Source organism: Pan troglodytes, chromosome 20, assembly GCF_028858775.2.
Source record: "Pan troglodytes isolate AG18354 chromosome 20, NHGRI_mPanTro3-v2.0_pri, whole genome shotgun sequence".
Classification (NCBI taxonomy): Eukaryota; Metazoa; Chordata; class Mammalia; order Primates; family Hominidae; genus Pan; species Pan troglodytes.
The window spans coordinates 19905725-19926561 of record NC_072418.2 but is presented as its reverse complement, the minus strand read 5'-3'; the positions used below and the strand labels follow the sequence as shown (position 1 = coordinate 19926561).

Genomic DNA, 20837 nt, shown 5'->3' with positions numbered 1-20837 from the left:
CTGGAATGTGATTGGCTACACTGGAGCAAAGTATGAAATGTGATTGGATTAAAAAAATTAGTGAATTTTTGGTTTTGGCCGAATCAGACTACAATAGTCAGTGCTTCTACCGTGATAGGCTGAAACGTGGACTAGAGGTGGAGCTTGCAATGTGATAGGCTAAGAGGGACGGAGAAGGCCGATTTAGGGAAAGAGGAGGAGCTGATTGGTGATTGGTGGAGCTGGCCTGAGCCTCCGTGTGGGGCAGGTATTCCCATGTGGGTGTGGCCTGAGCATCCAGGGCCCTTCCCAATTACTTAATTCTTGTTCCTTATTTTACATATATTTGCATGAATCAAAAAATACTTACTCTGGTCTTATTGGGTCACTGTAGGTGGAGCGAAGCTAAGTCGGGCCTATTTCAAGCCTGTCTCTTTTTTCATGGCTTTTTTTTTTTCTTATTTTTAGAGACAGGGTATCGCTCTGTCGCCCAAACTAGACTGCAGTCACGCGATCATGGCTAGTCACTACAGCCAAGCGATCTCTCAAGTAGCTGGGACTACAGGCGAGGACCACCGAATCAGGCTAACTTAGGCTTCCTTCCATTTTTTTTTTTTTTTAGACGGAGTCTCATTCTGTCGCCCAGACTGTCGTTGTCTTCTTAGTGCACACTTCCCCCTTAGCCCCAGAAGTATTTATTTATTTATTTTTATTTTTTTGAGACAGAGTCTTGCTCTGTCGCCCAGGCTGGAGTGCAGTGGCTCAATCTCGGCTCACTGCAACCTCCACCTCCAGGGTTTGAGCAATTCTCCTGCCTCAGCCTCCCAAGTAGCTGGAATTACAGGCATGCACCACCAGGCCCGGCTGAGATATATATATATAGTATTTTTAGTAGAGCTGGGTTTTTGTTGTTTTTGTTTGTTTGTTTTTTTGAGATGGAGTCTCGCTGTGTCACCTAGAGCGGCTCTTTGAAGGCTCTAAGCCTTTGCCCAGGCAGTTCCTTCTGCCTGGAATGCTGTTCCTCCTGTTGCTTTTCTGGCAAGTTCTTTATCCTTCAAAGCTCACCTTACACAGCCCCTCCGGCTATTCTCAAATTAGAGCCTGGCCAATGTGGCCGGCTTCTTTGACCCTTAAAAAAAAAAAAAACTGAGGAGTTGGGGGCAGTGGCTCACACCTATAATCCCAGCATTTTGGGAGGCTGAGGTGGGTGGATCACGACGTCAGGAGTTCGAGATCAGCCTGGCCAATATGGTGAAACCCCGTCTCTACTAAAAATACAAAAAATTAGCTGGGTGTGGTGGCACGCACCTATAATCACAGCTACTCAGAAGGCTGAGGCAGAAGAATCGCTTGAACCCAGGAGGTGGAGGTTGCAGTGAGCCGAGATCACACCACTGCACTCCAGCCTGGGTGACAGAACAAGATTCCATCTAATAAAATAAAATAAATAAATAAACTGAGGCTTCAAGTGGCTCTTAAATGTTTCTGGGGCTGGTGGGGTCGGTGGCTCATGCCTGTAATCCCAACACTTTGGGAGGCTGAGGTGGGTGGATCACCTGAGGTCAGGAGTTTAAGACCAGCCTGGCCAACATGGCAAAAACCCATCCCTAGCCGGGTGCGGTGGCTCACGCCTGTAATCCCAGCACTTTGGGAGGCCGAGGCTGGCAGATCACTTGAGGTCAGGAGTTCGAGACCAGCCTGGTCAGCATGGTGAAACCCTGTCTCTACTAAAAATACAAAAATTAGTTGGGCATTGTGGTGGGCACTTGTAATCCCAGCTACTTGGGAGGCTGAGGCAGGAGAATTTCTTGAACCCAGGAGGTGGAGGATGCAATAAGCCAACGTTGTGCCACTGCACTCTAGGCTGGGCGACAGAGCAAGACTCCGTCTTAAAAAAAAAAAAAAAAAAAGGAGAGAGAACTGTCAGCCCACAATGAAGAGACAGCCAGAGAAGAAAAGTTCACAGGGGAGCCAAATAAAAACCATCAGCTCAGGGGAACATTCTTGCTCTTTTTTTTTCTTTCTTTTTGAGACAGGGTCTTGCCTTATTACCCAGAATGGAGTGCAGTGACGTGACCACGGCTCACTGCAGCCTCAACTTCCAGGTGCTAAGCAATCCTCCCACCTCAGCCTCCCGAGTAGCTGGGACTACAGGCGTACGCCACTACTCCTGGCTAATTTTTATATTTTTTGTAAAGACGGGGGTCTCGCCATGTTGCCCAGGCTTGTCTTAAAAACTCTTGGACTCAAGCGATCTGTCTTCCTCAGCTTCCCAGAGTGCTGGGATTACAGGCGTGAGCCATGGTGCTCGGCCCATTCTAGCTCTTGAGAAATAAAATCCAAGAGTCAGAGCTAGAAGGGCCATGAGCTTGGAGGCTGAGATGAGGAGGGGCTGAAACCTTGGGAGTCAGGTATGTGTGCCCCGCTAGGGCTGCAGGAAGCCGCTGTACCCAAGAAGGAAACAACACAATAACAAGTCACGTGACCAGGGGAGGGGGTTTCCTGTTTCCCGGCCCCTCCCAGGCCAGGCTTGGCCAGCCCAGGCCTGAACAGGCAGTGGCCAGAGTGACCCCAACAGAGTGTCCAGGGACTCAGGCCTCTGATCAAGTTACCCCCAGAGGATCAGAGAGGTAAAGAGAGCTGAACCTCTCATTTAGGAGGGCCGGGGAGGAGAGGGAATTCTTGAGATCGCATTCCCAGGCTCAAATAGAGGAGGAAAGTGGACAAAGACGTAGTGAAGGTAAAGAAGACAGAGAAGAAGGGGGAGATCAGGACAACCTTGTTAGGTAGTGAGCTCCCTGTCCAGGGAGGCATTCAAATCTGCCCAATCAACATTGATAACAAAATCCCTTCCTGAGGGGTAGTCAATGCCCCATTTCACAGCAGAGGAAATTGAGGTTGTCCTTTGTCCAGGACAACAAAGGCAAGAGCTCATGGCAGGCTGTGGTTTTAGGGGTTGACGAAGGAGAAGCATTCAGAGGGCACTGGCTTCTGGACAGCAATGAGTGCCCGGGCCACACGGCCCCGAAGCCGGCGAGGGAGGCATGCTCCACCCGTAAGTGTCACCCTCTCCCCTCCACACCCAGCTCCTGGGGACCCCAAGGTCCTGTCCTGCCTGGCTCAGAGCAGGGCCCCGGGGGTCATTTGCAGGGTGAACTGGATCCCGTGGCTGAGAGTTCAGAGGAGGTCGAGGCAGCCAGTGGGAGCTCCAAGCCCAGCTTTGCCCCACCTCCGGTGAGCTCCGGGCTGGAGCAGCTGGGCCCCATGGAGGAGGTCAGTGGCCAAGGCCTAGGAAGCAGGTAAGACCCGCTTGGTCTGTGCCCTTCACTCCAGTCCAGACGCGTCTTTGCCATCCACAGATCTGCTGATGTGCCCGCTCTGCTCACACACCTACCATAGCTCCCTATTGCCTTCTGCCTGACTTTCTTTTTTTTTTTTTGAGTCTTGCTGTGTCACCCAGGCTGCAGTGCAGTGCGGTGGCACAGTCTCCGCTCACAGCAACCCCTGCCTCCTGGGTTCAAGCGGGAGCCTCAGCTTCCTGAGTAGCTGGGATTACAGGTGTGCGCCACCACATCCGGCTAAGTTTTGCATTTTTAGTGAGACAGGGTCTTGCCACATTAGCCAGGCTGGTCTTGAACTCCTGCCCTTAAGTGATCCCCCAACTTCGGCCTCCAAAAGTGCTGGGATTACAAGTGTAAGCCACCGCCCCAGAAGACCCTATTTCCAGAAACTTCTGTCTCTCACCTTCAGGCCTTTCCCAGTGCCCGTCACAGTCCAACTTCACTCTGTTTCTCAGCTCCAGGTCTCCCCTCCAACTTCTTCACCACCTCTGTCTAGCCTCTTCCTTGAATTCACAGCCTCCCAGTCTCACCCTGGGATGCCAGTCCCAGAACACGCAGCTCTTGCCAACTCCCTGCTCCGCTCACACCTCCCCAAGACCATGAAGTTTAAGCCCTCAGAATTCCCTGCCCAGGGCCGAGCGTGGTGGCTCATGCCTATAATCCCAGCACTTTGGGAGGCCGAGTTGGGCGGATCACCTGAGGTCAGGAGTTTGACACCAGCCTAGCCAACATGGTGAAACCCTGTCTCTACTAAAAATACAAAAATTAGCCAGGCGTGGTGGTGGGAGCCTGTAATCCCAGCTACTTGGGGGACCGAGGCAGGAGAATCACTTGAACCCAGGAGGTGGAGGTTGCAGTGAGCCGAGATCGCGCCACTGCACTCCAGGCTGGGCAACAGAGTAAGACTCCGTCTCAAAAAATAAAAAAGAATTCCTTGCCCAGCATGGAGTGACTCAAGTGCCTGAGTTGGTGTCCACAGGACTGACAAGAAGACAGATGGGGGCTCTGGCAGGGAACTGGCCTCAGCCCCCGAAGTGCCCCACAAACCTGCAGTGGAAGCCCACCAAGCCCCAGAAGCAGCCCTACAGTACGAGGAGACTGTGCCCCCTGGGAATGGGGCCCCCGATGTGTTTCAGACCCTCCAGCACGCTCTGAGCTCCCTGGAGGCAGCGGCTGCAGCCTGGCGCCACCGGCCCCCCAGCCATCCTGGGCCGATGGAGTTGGAAGGCACAAGCGAAGGGGGACCAGGTCCCCTTGGGAAGCAGGAAGGGGCAGGGAGCTGCCAGCGAGAGGCAGCTCGCCTGGCCGAGAGGAATGCCTGGCTCCGGCTGGCCCTGAGTAGCCGAGAGGATGAGCTGGTCCACACGCAGGCCTCCCTGGAGGCCATCCGAGCTGAGAAGGAGACGCTGCAGAAAGAGGTGAGTGGGGCCATCCTGAGTCCCATGTGGCTCTCTGTCTGAGGGAGGAGGTGGGCCTGATGTAGGCAATATTCATTCATTTGTTCATTCAAAAAACCTTTTAAGGCTGGGTGTGGTGGCTGACACCTATAATCCCAGCACTTTGGGAGGTGGAGGCAGAAGGATCCTTTGAGGCCAGGAGTTCAAGACCAGCCTCGGCAACACAGCAAGACTGCCACCTCTGCAAAAAAATTAAAAATCAGCCAGGTTGGCCAGGCACAGTGGCTCACACCTGTAATCCCAGCACTTTGGGAGGCTGAGGTGGGTGGATCACAAAGTCAGGAGTTCAAGGCCAGCTTGGCCAACATGGTCAAACCCCATCTCTACTAAAAATACAAAAAAAAAAAAATTAGCTGGGTGCGGTGGCATAGGCCTGTAATCCCAGCTACTCAGGAGGCTGAAGCAGGAGAATCGCTTGAACCCGGGTGATGGAGATGGCAGTCAGCTGAGATCATGCCAATGCACTCCAGCCTGAGGTACAGAGTGAGACTCTGTCTCAAAAAAAAAAAAAAAAAAAAAATCAGCCAGGTTGGCTGGGTGCAGTGGCTCATGCCTGTAATCTACACCAGCACTTTGGGAGGCCGAGGTGGGTGGCTCCCTTGAGGCCAGGAGTTAGAGACCAGCCTGGCCAACATGGTGAAACCTTGTCTTTACTAAAAATACAAAAGTTAGCCAGGTGTGGTGGCACGTGCCTGCAATCCCAGCTACTCGGGAGGCTGAGGCAGGAGAATTGCTTGACACAATTCTGCAGCTACCAGGGAGGCTAAGGCACGAGAATCGCCTGATCCCAGGAGGTGGAGGTTGCAGTGAGCCGAGATCGCACCACTGCACTCCAGCCTGGGTGACGGAGTGAGACTCTGTCTCAAAAAAAAAAAAAAAAAAAAAAAAAAAAAAAAATGCTGGGCACGGTGGCTCACGCCTGTAATCCCAGCACTTTGGGAGGCCGAGGCACAGATCACGAGGTCAGGAGATCGAGACCATCCTGGCTAACACGGTGAAACCCCGTCTCTACTAAAAATACAAAAAATTAGCCGGGCGTGGTGGCGGGTGCCTGTAGTCCCAGCTACTCCGGGGGCTGAGGCAGGAGAATGGCGTGAACCCAGGGGGCGGAGCTTGCAGTGAGCCGAGATCCCGCCATTGCACTCCAGCCTGGGCGACAGAAGAAAACTCTTTCTCAAAAAAAAAAAAAGAAAAAGAAAAAGAAAAAGAAAGAAAACTGAGGGTGGTGGGAGTAGGCCCTGGAGTGGCAGCATGACTCGCCTGTTCAAGAAACCCGAAGGAGGCCAGTGTGGCTGGAACACAGGGGGCAACAGGGAGAGTGTGGGGAGCCAGAACAGAACAGAGGGAGAACAAATGCAGATCGCGTAGGGCCTCGTGGGCTGCAAGGAGACGCTTGGGCTTTGCTTTGATTAAGGTGAGAGCCCTGGAGGGTTTTGAGCAGAGGAGGGGCATGCTCGACGCAGGTGTTCACAGGCGCCCTCTGGTGGCGGAGGTGAGGGTGGACTCCTGGAGAGCCAGGAGGCGACTTCATTGGTCCAGACATGCACGATGGTGGAGGTTGTAGAAGTGGAGAGATGCGGACGGATTCTGGGTGATGTGGCAGATGGAACTGACGTGTGAGTGTGAAGGCTAGAGAGAAGTCAAGGACAACTTCAGGCTTTGGGACCTGCTGGACTAGAAGGGAGAGATGGAGGAGCTACAGGGTAGGCAGGTTTGGCTGGGGGTGACCAGATCTCTTTAGCCCTTGATAAGCTCAAGTGTCCATGAGACATCCACGTGGGGTCCTCAAGGGAGCAGCTATATGTCTGAGTCCAGGGCTCAGAGGAGACAGCAGGCCAGAAGGGAGACACTTGAGCATCCTTAGCACACAGGTGGCATTTAAAGCCATGTGGCTGCCGGGTGCAGTGTCTCATGCCTGTAATCCCAGCACTTTGGGAGGCTGAGTCAGGAAGATCACTTGAGGTCAGGAGTTCAAGACCAGCCTGGTCAACATGGTGAAACCCCATCTCTACTGAGAATACAAATATTTGTCAGGCATGGTGGCAGATGCCTGTAATCCCAGCTACTCGGGAGGCTGAAGCAGGAGAATCACTTGAACCCGGGAGGCAGAGGTTGCAGTGAGCTGAGACTGTGCCACTGCACTCCAGCCTAGGTAACAGAGCAAGACTCCATCTCAAAAATAAAAATAAAAATAAAAAAGCCATGTGGCTGAATGAGATATTGAGAGGGAAGCCCTCATCTTAGGCTGGTAGAAAAACTTGGGAGCCCAGTCCAGGGATTCATTTTTCCCCAGAGTGGGGCCCATTTTTCTGCTAGGAAAAATAAAATCCTCAGCAGCTGAGAAACATTCCCAAGGTCAGATAGTGAGATTTTTGGCAGGCTAAGTATCCAAGCCTCTTGCCTTCCAGCTAGGGTTCTTGCCACTTCCCCAAGAACAGGCCTTGGGGAGGGAGGGCTGGTGGTTGGTTTGAGCCCCTAGGCCTGACGTCCCCCTCATCTTTCCCAGGTTCAAGAGCTGCAGGATTCCCTCTTGAGGCTGGAGCCCTGCCCACGTCTTTCCCACAACCAAGCAGGTGGCTCAGGCAGTGGTTCTAGCAGCTCTGAGGCAGACAGGGAACCCTGGGAGACTCAGGTGAGTGCGAGAAGTTCAATCCCATGGTCTTGATGTCCTTAGCCTTCAGGGAATGAGACTCAAATCTTTGTCATGGGATCCAACAGCTTTGGGGTTGCAAAATGCCTACAATCCCAGGCTCTTGGTGACAATTGGGGTCAATTATATCACTTCCTCTTGGCAGGACTCCTTCTCCCTGGCTCACCCCCTGCTACGGCGCCTCCACAGCCATTCCGGCACCCAGATCCTTGGGTCTCTTCCCACCCAGCCCCTCAGTCCTGAGATGCACATCATGGAAGCCCAGATGGAGCACCTCCGGGGGTAAGAGACTCAAATGCTGAGCTCATAAGGGCACAGGCACCTCCTCCAACTGAGTTATAAAGCCAGGAGTCTGAAGCTGCAACAGGAGGGAGGGAAAGGGTGGAAATTGAGGCCTGACTGCCTTAGAAGGCCTCTGACTTTCCCTCTTCCCCACCTTCGGGGACAGGAGCATTGAGAAGCTCAAATGCTTTAATCGTCTACTATCAGCTGTGCTCCAGGGATACAAGGGCCGCTGTGAAGGCCTCAGCATGCAGCTAGGCCAGCGGGAGGCTGAGGCCACAGCATTGCATCTGGCCTTGCAGTACAGGTCAGTGCACCCTGCCAGTGATGTCACCAGCTGGGGAGGGAATGGGCTTTCTGAGGATGGCCCCAATCCACAGAACCCTCACTGGAGAGCACCTTCCCCACTTCAGAAATTAATTTTTTTTTTTGAGACAGAATCTTGCTGTGTTGCCCAGGCTGGAGTGCAGTGGTGAGATCTCAGCTCACTGCAACCTCTGCCTCCTGGGTTCAAATGATACTCATGTCTCAGCCTCCTGAGTAGCTGGGATTACAGGCATATGCCACCATAGCCAGCTAATTTTTGTATTTTTAGTAGAGATGGGTTTCACCATGTTGGCCAGGCTAGTCTCGAACTCCTGACCTCATGATCCCCCCCCACTGGGCCTCCTAAAGTGCTGGGATTACAGGTGTGAGCCACCTTGCCTGGCCCAGAAATTAACTTAAGGCAATTTTAGTTCAGGGTTGCTAAGGGAGTCTGCATGCATCCAGAGCTGAGGGCAGTGGGGAGAAGAGGGGTTCAGGAGCAAGTGGGGACTGGCACCTATAGAGCGAGATGTAGCTAAGTGGATTTTTTTTTCTTTTTTCTTTTTTCTTTTTTTTTTGAGACAGAGTCTTGCTCTGTCACCCAGGCTGGAGTGCAGTGGTGCCATCTTGGCTCACTGCAACCTCCGCCTCCCCAGTTCAAGTGATTCTCCTGCCTCAGCCTCCTGAGTAGCTGGAAGTACAGGTGCGTACCACCACACCTTGCTAATCTTTGTCTTTTTAGTAGAGACGGGGTTTCACCATGTTGGTCAGGCTGGTCTCGAACTCCTGACCTCAGGTAATCCTCCCGCCTCAGCCTCCCAAAGTGCTGGGACTACAGGTGAGGGCCATTGCACCCAGCCGAGCTGAGTGTCCTGAAGCACTCAGAACCAGTGTCCCACAGTGAACACTGTGAAGAGGCATACAGGGTTCTGCTTGCTCTGCGGGAGGCCGACTCAGGAGCAGGAGACGAAGCCCCCATGAGTGACCTGCAAGCAGCTGAAAAGGAAGCATGGAGGCTGCTGGCACAAGAGGAGGCTGCCATGGATGCAGGAGCACAGCAGAATCCACAGCCAAGGTACCCCCCTGGAACCCTGGGAACTGGCCTGGTTGAGGAGTGGGGTCTTGACTGGGGAATGGGGCTCCCAGAGCTCACCACGTTTCGGGGCTTGGTGTGGCTGTGTCCAGCAAGGTCGGTATGGAGCTCACTGTAGTTGGTTGACATGAGGCTCAACTGCAGTTGGCCTGTTGCTACTTGACAAAGTTGGCATGGTCGTTGACAGACATTGCAGTTGGCATGAAGATGAATGACAATGCCTACTGGTTAAAACTGGCACCCACAGCCAGGCACAGTGGCTCAAGCCTGTAATCCCAGCACTTTGGGAGGCCGAGGCAGGCAGATCGTTTGAGCTCAGTAGTTCAAGACCAGCCCTTGTAACATGGCGAAAGTCCTTCTCTACCAAAACTACAAACAAATTAGCTGGGCATGGTGGTGTGCCCGCGTAGTACCAGCTACTTGGGAGGCTGAGGTGGGAGGATGCCTTGAGTCTGGGAGGTGGAGGCTGCAGTGAGCTGAGATTGCACCACTGCACTCCAGCCTGGGTGACAGAGTGAGACCCTGTCTTTTTTTTTTTTTTTTTTTTGAGACAGAGTTTCACTTTTGTCGCCCAGGCTAGAGTCCAGTGGTCCAATCTCGGCTCACTGCAACCTCTGCCTCCCGGGTTCAAGGGATTCTCCTGCCTCAGCCTCCCGAGTAGCTGGGATTACAGGCTCCCACTACCACACCCGGCTAATTTTGAATTTTTAGTAGAGACGGGGTTTCTCCATATTGGTCAGGCTGGTCTCGAACTCCTGACCTCAGGTGATCCACTTGCCTCGGCCTCCCAAAGTGCTGGGATTACAGGCGTTAGGCACTGCGCCCGGCCGCAGCTAATTTTTTATAAAGACGGATTCTCGGCCGGGCACGGTGGCTCACGCCTGTAATCCCAGCACTTTGGAAGGCCGAGGTGGGCAGATCACAAGGTCAGGAGATCGAGACCATCCTGGCTAACACGGTGAAACCTCGTCTCTACTAAAAAAAAAAAAAAAAAAAAAAAAAAATTAGCCGGGCGTGGTGGCGAGCGCCTGTAGTCCTACCTACTTGGGAGGCTGAGACAGGAGAATGGCGTGAACCCGGGAGGTGGAGCTTGCAGTGAGCCGAGGTTATGCCACTGCACTCCAGCCTGGGCGACAGAGCAAGACTGCGTCTCAAAAAAAAAAAAAAAAAAAGATGGATTCTCACTCTGTTGCCTATGCTGGTCTCAAACTTCTGGCTTCAAGCAATCCTCCCACCTCAGCCTCCCAAAGTGCTGGGGTTACAGGCATGCATCACCGCACCTGGCCACCATGTGGTCTTGATGGAAGGTGGTGCCTAGTGGGGTATGTTGGTGTGACAGCGACCACCAAAGATGGCATAGATTCCATCGTGGCCAGTGAGATGGAAGGTGACGGACCCTACCAGGATTGGCATGAAGTTAACCCACCTATGCCTGCCAGTGTTGACATAGGCACCTTTTCTGTTTTCTATAGCCCTGAAGGCAGCAGTGTGGATAAGCCCACCCCACAGGAAGTGGCTTTCCAGCTCCGAAGCTATGTCCAGCGTCTCCAGGAGCGCCGTTCTCTAGTGAAGATTCTCTCAGAGCCTGGCCCCACTTTGGCACCCATGCCCACTGTGCCCCGTGCAGAAGCCATGGTGCAGGCCATTCTGGGGACCCAGGCTGGCCCAGCTCTTCCCCGACTGGAGAAGACACAAATTCAGCAGGACCTGGTGGCCACAAGGGTACAAATGGGCTGTGGCCACTGTGTCAGTCTTTCTTGGTGGGACAAAATCCTTTACTGAGGTCGGGGGACCAAGGAGCAAAGGAGAATTCTGCTGGGCTGAGTGCAGGCATTGTGAAGGGAGAATTGGAGCTGGGGTTTTGAGGGATTAATAGGAGTTTGTTTTCTGGGGTTCAGTTTCTCATTAGACTACAAATCTGGCTCTCCAAAATGCCCTTCCTATGGGAAGAGATGGGAGCAAAGAACACAATCTTGGGTTTGTAGCTTGGCATGAAAAACTTGAGGTTCTGGAGTTAGAGAAACTCCAGAAGCTTTGACAGAACTAATACTTGACCTATGTAAGCTACTTGCCCCTCTAGGAAATGCCATTTCTACAGCTGTAGCTTTTATGGGAGGAAGATATTTCCACCTCACAAGAACATGGTGAATGGTGAAGGTCCTAGTTTGTTTGTTTGTTTGTTTTTTGAGACGGAGTCTTGCTCTCACCCAGGCTGGAGTGCTGTGGCGCTATCTTGGCTCACTTCAGCCTCTGCCCCACTGCTGGGTTCAAGTGATTCTCCTGCCTCAGCCTCCCGAGTAGCTGGGATTACGGGTGTGCACCACCACACCTGGCTAATTTTTGTATTTTTAATGGAGACGGGTTTTCACCATGTTGGCCAGGCTCGTCTCAAACTCCTGACCTCAGGTAATCCACCCACTTTGGCCTCCCAAAGTGCTGGGATTACAGGCATGAGCCACTGCGCCTGGCCAAAAGTCACAGTTTTTGTCTGAATAGTCCTCAGTGGGTGCCTCTTGGGGCCTCAGTTTCCCTGCAGTTGACCGTAGAAGCATAAATTCTCTCCCCTCTCCTTGGTCCCACAGGAGGCCCTGGCGGACCTGATGCTTCGGCTGCAGCTGGTGCGGCGTGAGAAGCGGGGCCTAGAGCTGCGGGAGGCTGCCCTCCGAGCCCTGGGTCCAGCTCACGTGCTCCTGCTGGAGCAGCTGCGGTGGGAACGGGCGGAGCTCCAGGCTGGTGGGGCAAACAGCAGTGGCGGACATAGCAGCGGAGGTGGCAGCAGCGGGGACGAGGAAGAGTGGTATCAGGTGAGCTGCCCTGCCTGAACCTGGTAGGGGAGTAGCTTACTAATGAGAACATAGCCCTGTCAATCACAGCCTCTTTTTTTTGTTTTTTTTGAGACGGAGTTTGGCTCTTGTTGCCCAGGCTGGAATGCAATGTTGCAATCTCGGCTCACCACAACCTCTGCCTCCCAGGTTCAAGCGATTCTCCTGTCTCAGCCTCCTGAGTAGCTGGGATTACAGACACGCACCACCACATCTAGCTATTTTTTGTATGTTTTGTAGAGATGCAGTTTTGTAGAGTTGCAGTTCACCATGTTGGCCAGGCTGCTCTCGAACTCCTGGCCTCAAATGTTTCGCCTGCCTCCACCTCCCAAAGTGCTGAGATTACAGGCATGAGTCGCCGCACCTGTCCTTAATGCAGCTCTTTAAATCATCTCTCCTACCTCCAAGCCTTTGTATATTCTGTGTCCCTGCCAGGAACACCGGTCACTTCCCTCTTTGTGTCATAAAGTCCTCGACCTCCTGTAGATCTCAGCTTAGACATCACCTCCTCAAGGAAGCCCTCCTGGAGTGACTTCAGATGCGGTTTCCTGTTATTTATTTCCCTTATCACAGTGGTCCCAGCTACTCGGGTGGCTGAGGTGGGACGATCACTTGAACCCGGAGTTGGAGGCTTCAGCGAGCCACGATTATGTCATTTCACTCCAGCCTGGGCCACACAGCGAGATCTCATCTCTTTTTTTTTTTTGAGACAGAGTTTTGCTCTTGTTGCCCAGGCTGGAGTGCAATGGCCCGATCTTGGCTTACCACAACCTCCGCCTCCTGGGTTCAAGTGATTCTCCTGCCTCAGCCTCCTGAGTAGCTGGGACTACAGGCATGCGCCACCACGCCCGGCTAATTTTTGTATTTTTAGTGTAGATGAGGTTTCCCCATGTTACTAAGGCTGGTCTCGAACTCTGAACCTCAGGTGATACGCCTGCCTCAGCCTCCCAAAGTGTTGGGATTACAGGCTTGAGCCACTGCACCCGGCTTATTTATTATTATTTTTTATTTTTTTTGAGGCAGAGTGTCGCTCTGTTGCCCAGGCTGGAGTGCAGTGGTGCAATCTCGGCTCACTGCAAGCTCCGCCTCCCGGGTTCACGCCATTCTCCTGCCTCAGCCTGCCGAGTAGCTGTGACTACAGGCGCCCGCCACCACACCCGGCTAATTTTTTTTGTATTTTTTTAGTAGAGACGGGGTTTCATTGTGTTAGCCAAGATGGTCTCGATCTCCTGACCTTGTGATCCACCTGCCTCGGCCTCCCAAAGTGCTGGGATTACAGGCGTGAGCCACCGTGCCTGGCCAATTTTTGTATTTTTTAGTAGAGATGGGGTTTCACCATGTTGGCCAGGCTGGTGTAGAACTCCTGACCTCAGGTGATCTGCCCACCTCAGCCTCCCAAAGTACTGGGATTACAGCCATGAGCCACAGCGCCTGGCCTTTAATTTTTTTTTTTTTTTTTTTTGGGAAACGGATCGTGCTCTGTCACCCAGGCTGGAGTGCAGTGGTGCGATCTTGGCTCACTGCAATCTCTGCGTCCCAGGTTCAAGCGATTCTCCTGCTTTGGCTTCCCGAGTAGCTGGAATTACAGGCGTGCACTACCACACCCAGCTAATTTTTGTATTTTTAGTAGTGACAGGGTTTCACCATGTTGGCCAGGCTGCTCTCAAACTCCTGACCTCAGGCTGACCCGCCCGTCTCGGCCTCCCAAAGTGCTGGGATTACAGGCGTGAGCCACCACGCCCAGCCTAATTTTTAAAAAATTATTATTGGCCAGGCACGGTGGCTCACACCTGTAATCCCAGCACTTTGGGAGGCCGAGGCGGGTGGATCATGAGGTCAGGAGTTCAAGACCAGCCTGGCCAACATGGTGAAACCCTGTCTCTACTAAAAATACAAAAAAATTAGCTGGGCGTGGTGGCACGCGCCTGTAATCCCAGCTACTCCAGAGGCTGAGACAGAGAATTGCTTAAACCTGGAGGGGCGGAGGTTGCAGTGAGCCGAGATTGCGCCACTGCACTCCAGCCTGGGCGACAGAGCAAGACTCCGTCTCAAAAAAAAAAAAGAAAAAAAATTATTACTGTCCGGGCACGATGGCTCATGCCTGTAATCCCAGCCTGTAATCTTAGCACTTTGGGAGGCTGAGATGGGCGGATCACGAGGTCAGGAGATAGAGACCATCCTTGCTAACACGGTGAAACCCTGTCTCTGCTAAAAATACAAAAAATTAGCTGGGGATGGTGGCGGGCGCCTGTAGTCCCAGCTACTCGGGAGGCTGAGGCAGGAGAATGGCGTGAACCCGGGAGGCAGAGCTGGCAGTGAGCTGAGATCATGCCAGTGCACTCTAGCCTGGGCGACAGAGCGAGACTCTTCTCAAAAAAAAATTATTATTATTTCAAACAAGGATTAGACAGGAGGAAGGACTTCCCATGGAGCTCTAGTTTTTGTTTTTGTTTTTTTTGTTGTTGTTTTTTTTTGAGACAGAGTCTCACTGTGTTGCTCAGGCTAGAGTGCAGTGCTGCGATCCCAGCTCACTCCAACCTCTGCCTCCCAGCTTCAAGTGATTCTCCTGCCTCAGCCGCCCAGTTAGTTGGGACTCCTGGTGCCCACCACCATGCCTGGCTAATTTTTTTTTTTGAGACCGAATCTTACTCTGTTGCCCAGGCTGGAGTGCAGTGGCATGATCTTGGCTCACTGCAACCTCCACCTCCCAAGTTCAAGCGATTCTCCTGCCTTAGCCTCCCAAGTAGCTGGGATTACAGGGGTCTGCCACCATGCCAGACTAATTTTTGTATTTTTAGTAGAGACAGGGTTTCACCATGTTGACCAGGCTGGTCTTGAACGCCTGACCTCAAGTGATCCACCCGTCTTGGCCTCCCAAAGTGCTGGGATTACAGGCATGAGCTACCACATCTGGCCCCTAAATTTTATTTTTAGAGATGAGGTTCGAGACCAGCCTGGCCAACATGGTGAAACTCTGTCTCTACTAAAAATACGAAAAGTAGCCGGGTCTGGTGGCATGTGTCTGTAATCCCAACTACTTGGGAGGCTGAGGCAGGAGAATCGCTTGAACCTGGGAGGCGGAGGTTGCTGTCAGCCAAGATCGTGCCACTGTACTCCAGCCTGGGTGGCAGAGTGAGACTCTGTCTCAAAAAAATTTTTTTTAATTAAATAGGATATTTCCCTTATCAGAGTATAATTTTGCTCTTATTGGTATATCGAACCAGATGGGGGTCTCTGAGAGCACAGCAGCTGCCACTGTCTGGGCAGCTCCAATGTCCAGTGTGGGCCAAGCACGGACTTGGCCTAGGTTAATGTCACTTTCTTGTCTTCTGCCTCCCTTAGGGCCTTCCTGCTGTCCCTGGTGGCACCAGTGGCATTGATGGTGGCCAGGTGGGCAGAGCCTGGGACCCAGAGAAGTTAGCCCAGGAACTGGCAGCATCGCTCACCAGGTGTGTGCCTGGGTCCTGGGCTGCGCGGGGGGTGGGCAGGCAGCCTATGTGAGAGCCCCCGGGAGTGTCGTCTGCAGTAGAAGCTAAGGTGTACCCCGGTGTACAGGTGTGTTTACATGACAATACTGTGGGCAGGTGGGTAGGAGGAGACCTGGGAAATAGGATCAGCTGGGGCTGTGAGCCCCCTCTCTTCCCCTTCGCAACAGGACACTGGACCTGCAGGAGCAGCTGCAGTCTCTGTGCAGGGAGCTGGAACAGGTGGCTCAGAAGGGGCGAGCCAGACGGTCTCAGAGTGCTGAGCTGAACAGGGATTTGTGCAAAGCCCACAGGTAGGACTGTTCTGCATCCCCCCAATCCCCCGGCACCATCCCCCACCAGGATATCAGAAGTATCCCTGGCTGTCTCTGGGGCTTAGCATTCCCCACTGCCCCAAGATAGGCAGTAACGGCCAGGTGTGGTGGCTCACACCTGTAATCCCAGCATGTTGGGAGGCTGAGGCCGGCAGATCACTTGAGGTCAGGAGTTTGAGACCAGCCTGGCCAACGTGGTGAAACCCCATCTCTACTAAAAATACAAAAATTAGCTAGGCGTCTTTGCACGTGCCTGTAATTCCAGCTACTTGGGAGACAGGAGAATTGCTTAAACCCAGGAGGTGGAGGTTGTGGTGAGCAGAGATCACACCACTGCACTCCAGCTTGGGTGACAGAGCAAGACTCTGTCTAAAAAAAAAAAAAACAACAGGCTGGGCCAGGCGCAGTGGCTCACGCCTGAAATCCCAGCACTTTGGGAGGCCAAGGTGGGCAGATCACCTGAGGTCGGGAGTTCAAGACCAGCCTGACCAACATGGAGAAACCCCATCTCTACTAAAAATACAAAATTAGCCAGGCGTGGTGGCGCATGCCTGTGATCCCAGCTACTCGGTAGGCTGAGGCAGGAGAATCGCTTGAATCCGGGAGGCAGAGGTTGCAGTGAGCCGAGATTGTGCCATTGCACTCCAGCCTGGGCAACAAGAGCGAAACCCCATCTCAAAAAACAACAACAAGAAAAAACAGGCTGGGCATGGTGGCTCACGCCTGTAATCCCAGCACTTTGGGAGGCTGAGGCAGGCGGATCACCTGAGGTCAGGAGTTCAAGACCAGTCTGGGCAACATCGTGAAACCCTGTCTCTATTAAAAAATACAAAAAAATTAGCTGGGCGTGGTGGTGGGCGCCTGTAATCCCAGCTACTTGGGAGGCTAAGGCAGGAGAATCACTTGAACCCACGAGGCAGAGGTTGTAGTGAGGGGAGATCTTACCATTGCACTCCAGCCTGGGTGACAAGCGTGAAATTCTGTCTCAAACAACAACAACAACAACAAAAAGACCAGCTAGCTGGGACCCTTGGAGATCCAATGTGAAAGAGCCCCCATTCTGGGAGTGGGAGTACACGGCCCTTGCCTTGGGTGGACTCGGGGGCTGTTTCCTGACCCAGCCACCCACCCCTTCCAGCGCCCTGGTCCTGGCCTTCCGAGGAGCCCACCGGAAGCAGGAAGAGCAACGCCGGAAGTTGGAGCAGCAGATGGCACTCATGGAGGCTCAGCAGGCCGAGGAGGTGGCGGTGCTCGAAGCCACTGCAAGGGCCCTGGGGAAGCCCAGGCCTCCCCTCCCGCCTCCCCAGCTTGGGGACACCTTTCTGTAGGCCCCTTACCCAGCCATGTCTGGACATGCCAGACAGCTGTGGCATGTCATAAACTGTCCTGGAGTGACATCATGTCATGTTGCATGATTTGGCATGTTGGGGCACATTTGGCGTGAGGGAAGCTGGTGCACATGGGTGTCCAGGGCCTGATGGGGTGTGGCCAGGCAATGAAGAAAGACTCAGGTGTCTTTGGCCTGGCACCAAGTGGAATGTGAACTTCATATCAGTGGGGTCAGGCCAGAAGCAACCTGGGCTATGGGACCAGGTCCCTGGGACTGACGCATTTCGGGGGTCCGTGAGGTTGCATAGCCACAGCTGAAGTTCCAACTGGCCTGTCTCCCGAAGCCCAGGGAGGGATTCATGGGGACTGGACAGAGCTTCTCCTGGCAGCCCCTTCCCAGGGAGATGCTGAGTTTGGCTGGCAGATTTTCCTGAAGGGGGCCGGGCTCAGTGGTGCACATCTGTAATCCCAGCATTTTGGGAGGCCAAGGTGGGTAGATCACTTGAGCCCAGGAGTTCAAGACCAGCCTGGGCAACATGGCAAAACCCCATTTCTACAAAAAAATACAAAAATTAGCCAGGCGTGGTGGCATGTGCCTATAAAGCTATTTAGGAGGCTAAAGTGGGAGGGTAACTTGAGCTTGGGAAGTGGAGGTTGCAGTGAGCTGAGATCACGCCACTGCACTCCAGTCTGGGTCACAGAGTAAGACCTTGTCTCAAAAAAAAAAACAGGCCAGGCGTGGTGACTCATGCCTGTAATCTCAGCACTTTGGGAGGCTGAGGCGGGGAGGATCACCTGAGGTCAGGAGTTTGAGACCAGCTTGGCCAACATGGCGAAACCCCCGTCTCTACTAAAAATACAAAAATTAGCTGGGTGTGGTGGTGTGTGCCTGTAGTCCCAGCTACTCAGGAGGCTGAGGCAGGATAATTGCTTGAACCTGGGAGACAGACGTTGCAGTGAGCTGAGATCAAGCCACGGCACTCCAGTTTGGGTGACATACCTTGTCTCAAAGAAACAAAACAGGGCCGGGCACGGTGGCTCACGCCTGTAATCCCAGCATTTTGGGAGGCCAAGGTGGGCAGATCACGAGGTCAGAAGATAGAGGCCAACATGGTGAAACCCCATCTGTACTAAAAATACAAAAATTAGCTGGGCGTGGTGGTGCGTGCCTGTAATCCCAGCTACTCAGGAGGCTGGGGCAGGAGAATCGCTTGAACCAGGGAGTCGGAGGTTGCAGTGAGCCGAGGTTGTGCCACTGCACTCCAGCCTGGTGACAGAGCAAGACTCTGTCTCAAAAAACAACGACAACAACAACAACAACAATAAAAAACAGGCCGGGTGCGGTGGCTTAATGCCTGTAATCCCAGCACTTTGGGAGGCCGAGGCGGGGAGGATCACCTGAGGTCAGGAGCTTGAGACCAGCTTGGCCAACATGGTGAAACCCCCGTCTCTACTAAAAATACAAAAATTAGCTGGGTGTTGTGGCACATGCCTGTAATCCCGGCTACTCGGGAGACTGAGGCAGGATAATTGCTTGAACCTGAGAGGCGGGGGTTGCAGTGAACCGAGATCGCGCCAACAACAAGATCGTGCCTGGGCAATAAGAGCAAAACTCTGTCTCTAAATAAATAAATAAAACACAAAACAAAACAAAAAGGAGGGAGACTGAAGCTGGAATGGTTCAGATTCAGGGTGTGGATGACGAGTTGCTACTAACTCAAAGCTAAGGTCAAGGGTTTCTGGACTCCATGTGGTCGAGCTTGCCTGTAATCCCAGTATCTCAGGAGGCCGAGGGAGGAGGACTGCTTGAGCCCAGGGGTTTAAGACCAGCCTAGGCAAAATAGGAGAGTCTGTCTCAAAAATAAATAAATAAAATAAGGTAAAGGGTTTCTGGGTGGGGGACAGGCATAGCAAAGGTAATAGTCTGGGACTCAGGGGGCGTTGTACTTCAAGAGAAACTCAGAATGAATGCCAATGGTGGCCAGTTCCAGCTTTCTCCTGGGGGCCCAGGAGCTGTGGGACGTGTCAGGTTAATAGCAGGCAATGAATTAGCATGTCATTTGCATAAGTCACATCTCCCTGCCCCTCCACACCAGGACTGGCTGAGTCTGGGAAAGGGGAGCTTGGAACGACCCAGCCAAGCTTGGATTAGTGGCCAGCTGTCCCCCTTCAGGGTGGCAGCTGAAACCCGAGACGGGGATTAGAAAGACTTTCATTCCCAGCCTTGGGGGCGGGTGCTCCAGGCCTCACCTGTGCAGGTGTGTTCACCGCCTCTCCCAGGGCAGGACCACGTCAGCCTGAGGTCAGCGCCAGTCAGCGGCCTGGACTTGAATCCAGTCAACCTGACCCCAGAAACAGAACAAGAAGTATGGTGGCGAGCACAGTCCCCTCCAGCGAGGGCTGGGGCTAGTGACCTTCCGACCCACACGCTGTCCCTGGACTTGGGCCAACTTTGAAGAAAGCAGGGAAATGGAGGCAGACCACCTTGCTCGTGTTGGGGTGGGGCAGAGAAGCTGAATTTCTTCCCTGTACCCTGCCGAGCCCCAGAGTCTAAGACCTAACTGAGTTCCTGGTCCCACCAGGTTGCCTGTGGAGGGGCAAAGGGAGCCAAGGTCACATGTGGGGGGGCGGAGACAGGTTCCCAGGCTGCCCCAGCAGGATCTGGCCATTCCCACGGGTGCCCCCTCAGCAGATGGGCCTAGGCCCCTTTGTCCCCGGTTTGCGGCCGCCGCAAGGTCAAATGTTACTGCGGGGCCGCGGGCAGGGGTCAGGGAGGCGGGGTAGAGCCTTGATCCACCCCCAGGCGGGCCCCAGGGGGCACAGGGGTGGCCAGGCTACTGGAAGGGGGTGGGGCAGCCTTTGGGACTGGAACTACTGGAGTTTCTGGGATCTGCGATGGTCTTTCTTCCCCCATCTCCCACCCAGCTCTCAGCTGCCTTGCAAGACTCGTCTCCCCCAAACCTAGTTCTTTGCTCCCTCCCCTTCACAATCCCCTCAAGATTCCTTGAGTCTTCTCTCCCTCTTCTTTTTTTTTTTTTTTTTTGAGACAGGGTCTTGCTCAGGCTGGAGTGGAGTGACCTGACGTGATTATAACCCACTGCAGCCTTGAACACCTGGGCTCAAGACGGGTCTCACTTTATTGCCCCGGCTGGTCTTGAACTCCTGGCCTCAAGAGATCCTCCTGACTTGGCCTCCCAAAGTGTTGGGATTACAGGCGTGAGCCACAGTGCCTGTCTCTCATCTAAATCTCTTTTCAATCCCTTCTGTGAGACCTCCACCCCAATGCTCCCCACCAAAGATCCTAGCAGGTCCAGGCAAGGGGCCTAGGATCCCTGCCCTCATCCCAAATTACCAGTCACATTCCCATGCAGCCTCAGAACCAAAGGGTCGTCTCTGCCCACCCACGCCTTCCTCTCTCCCAGCAGGGATTACATCAGGCTGTGGGCAGAACCCGACTCTAGACCTCGGGAAGTCCTTGCTCATGTCTAATCCTAGTCCTTCCTGCTTTTTGTGTTTACTAACGCCTCCTCCTCCACCTCCCAGGCAGCCAGAACGTCCCTGGAGCAGGTTGAGAGGCCCAGGGCTGGGTGTGCCTGGCTCTCCCAGAACCTCAGTTTCTTTTTAATTGTTGTAAGATCTCCAAGAATCTTTCCCCCTACTCCAGGGAGGGCAATTCTTCAAGTCTCATCAGGGCTCTGGGAGGCAGAGGAGGGGGTGCGCAGAAGGCACTGTCCTGGCCAGAGCTCTCAGAGGCCCAGCTGCATGCTCTGGTGTCCAGC

The 20837-nt window shown here is 53.5% G+C and overlaps 1 protein-coding gene across 3 annotated transcripts; it reads left to right on the top strand.

Moving 5' to 3' along the window:
• Positions 1-2490: 2490 nt before the first annotated feature.
• Positions 2491-17124, top strand: USHBP1 (USH1 protein network component harmonin binding protein 1). Of its 3 annotated transcripts, none has more exons than XM_024351942.3 (13): positions 2491-2719; positions 2933-3034; positions 3130-3278; positions 4300-4738; positions 7284-7409; positions 7573-7709; positions 7876-8016; positions 8917-9090; positions 10581-10830; positions 11691-11912; positions 15273-15379; positions 15586-15708; positions 16868-17124. In XM_024351942.3, exons 2-13 carry the CDS (start codon positions 2981-2983, stop codon positions 17055-17057), a joined length of 2112 nt encoding a protein of 703 aa, XP_024207710.2. In that variant the 5' UTR covers positions 2491-2719; positions 2933-2980; the 3' UTR covers positions 17058-17124. The 3 variants fall into 3 exon arrangements, with proteins under 3 accessions (XP_024207710.2, XP_024207709.2, XP_054529097.1); XM_024351941.3 differs by having other exon boundaries at positions 2506-2609; XM_054673122.2 differs by lacking the exons at positions 2491-2719; positions 3130-3278 and having other exon boundaries at positions 2941-3034.
• The last annotated feature ends 3713 nt before the right edge of the window (positions 17125-20837 follow it).

Bases quoted from the DNA above. Each gene is read 5' to 3' on its own strand.
- USHBP1 (XM_024351942.3), top strand. From the start codon at position 2,981: ATGAGTGCCCGGGCCACACGGCCCCGAAGCCGGCGAGGGAGGCATGCT. The intron at 7,710-7,875 runs GTAAGAGACTCA...CTTCGGGGACAG, and splicing joins CAGATGGAGCACCTCCGGGG to GAGCATTGAGAAGCTCAAAT. The intron at 15,380-15,585 runs GTGTGTGCCTGG...CCTTCGCAACAG, and splicing joins CTGGCAGCATCGCTCACCAG to GACACTGGACCTGCAGGAGC.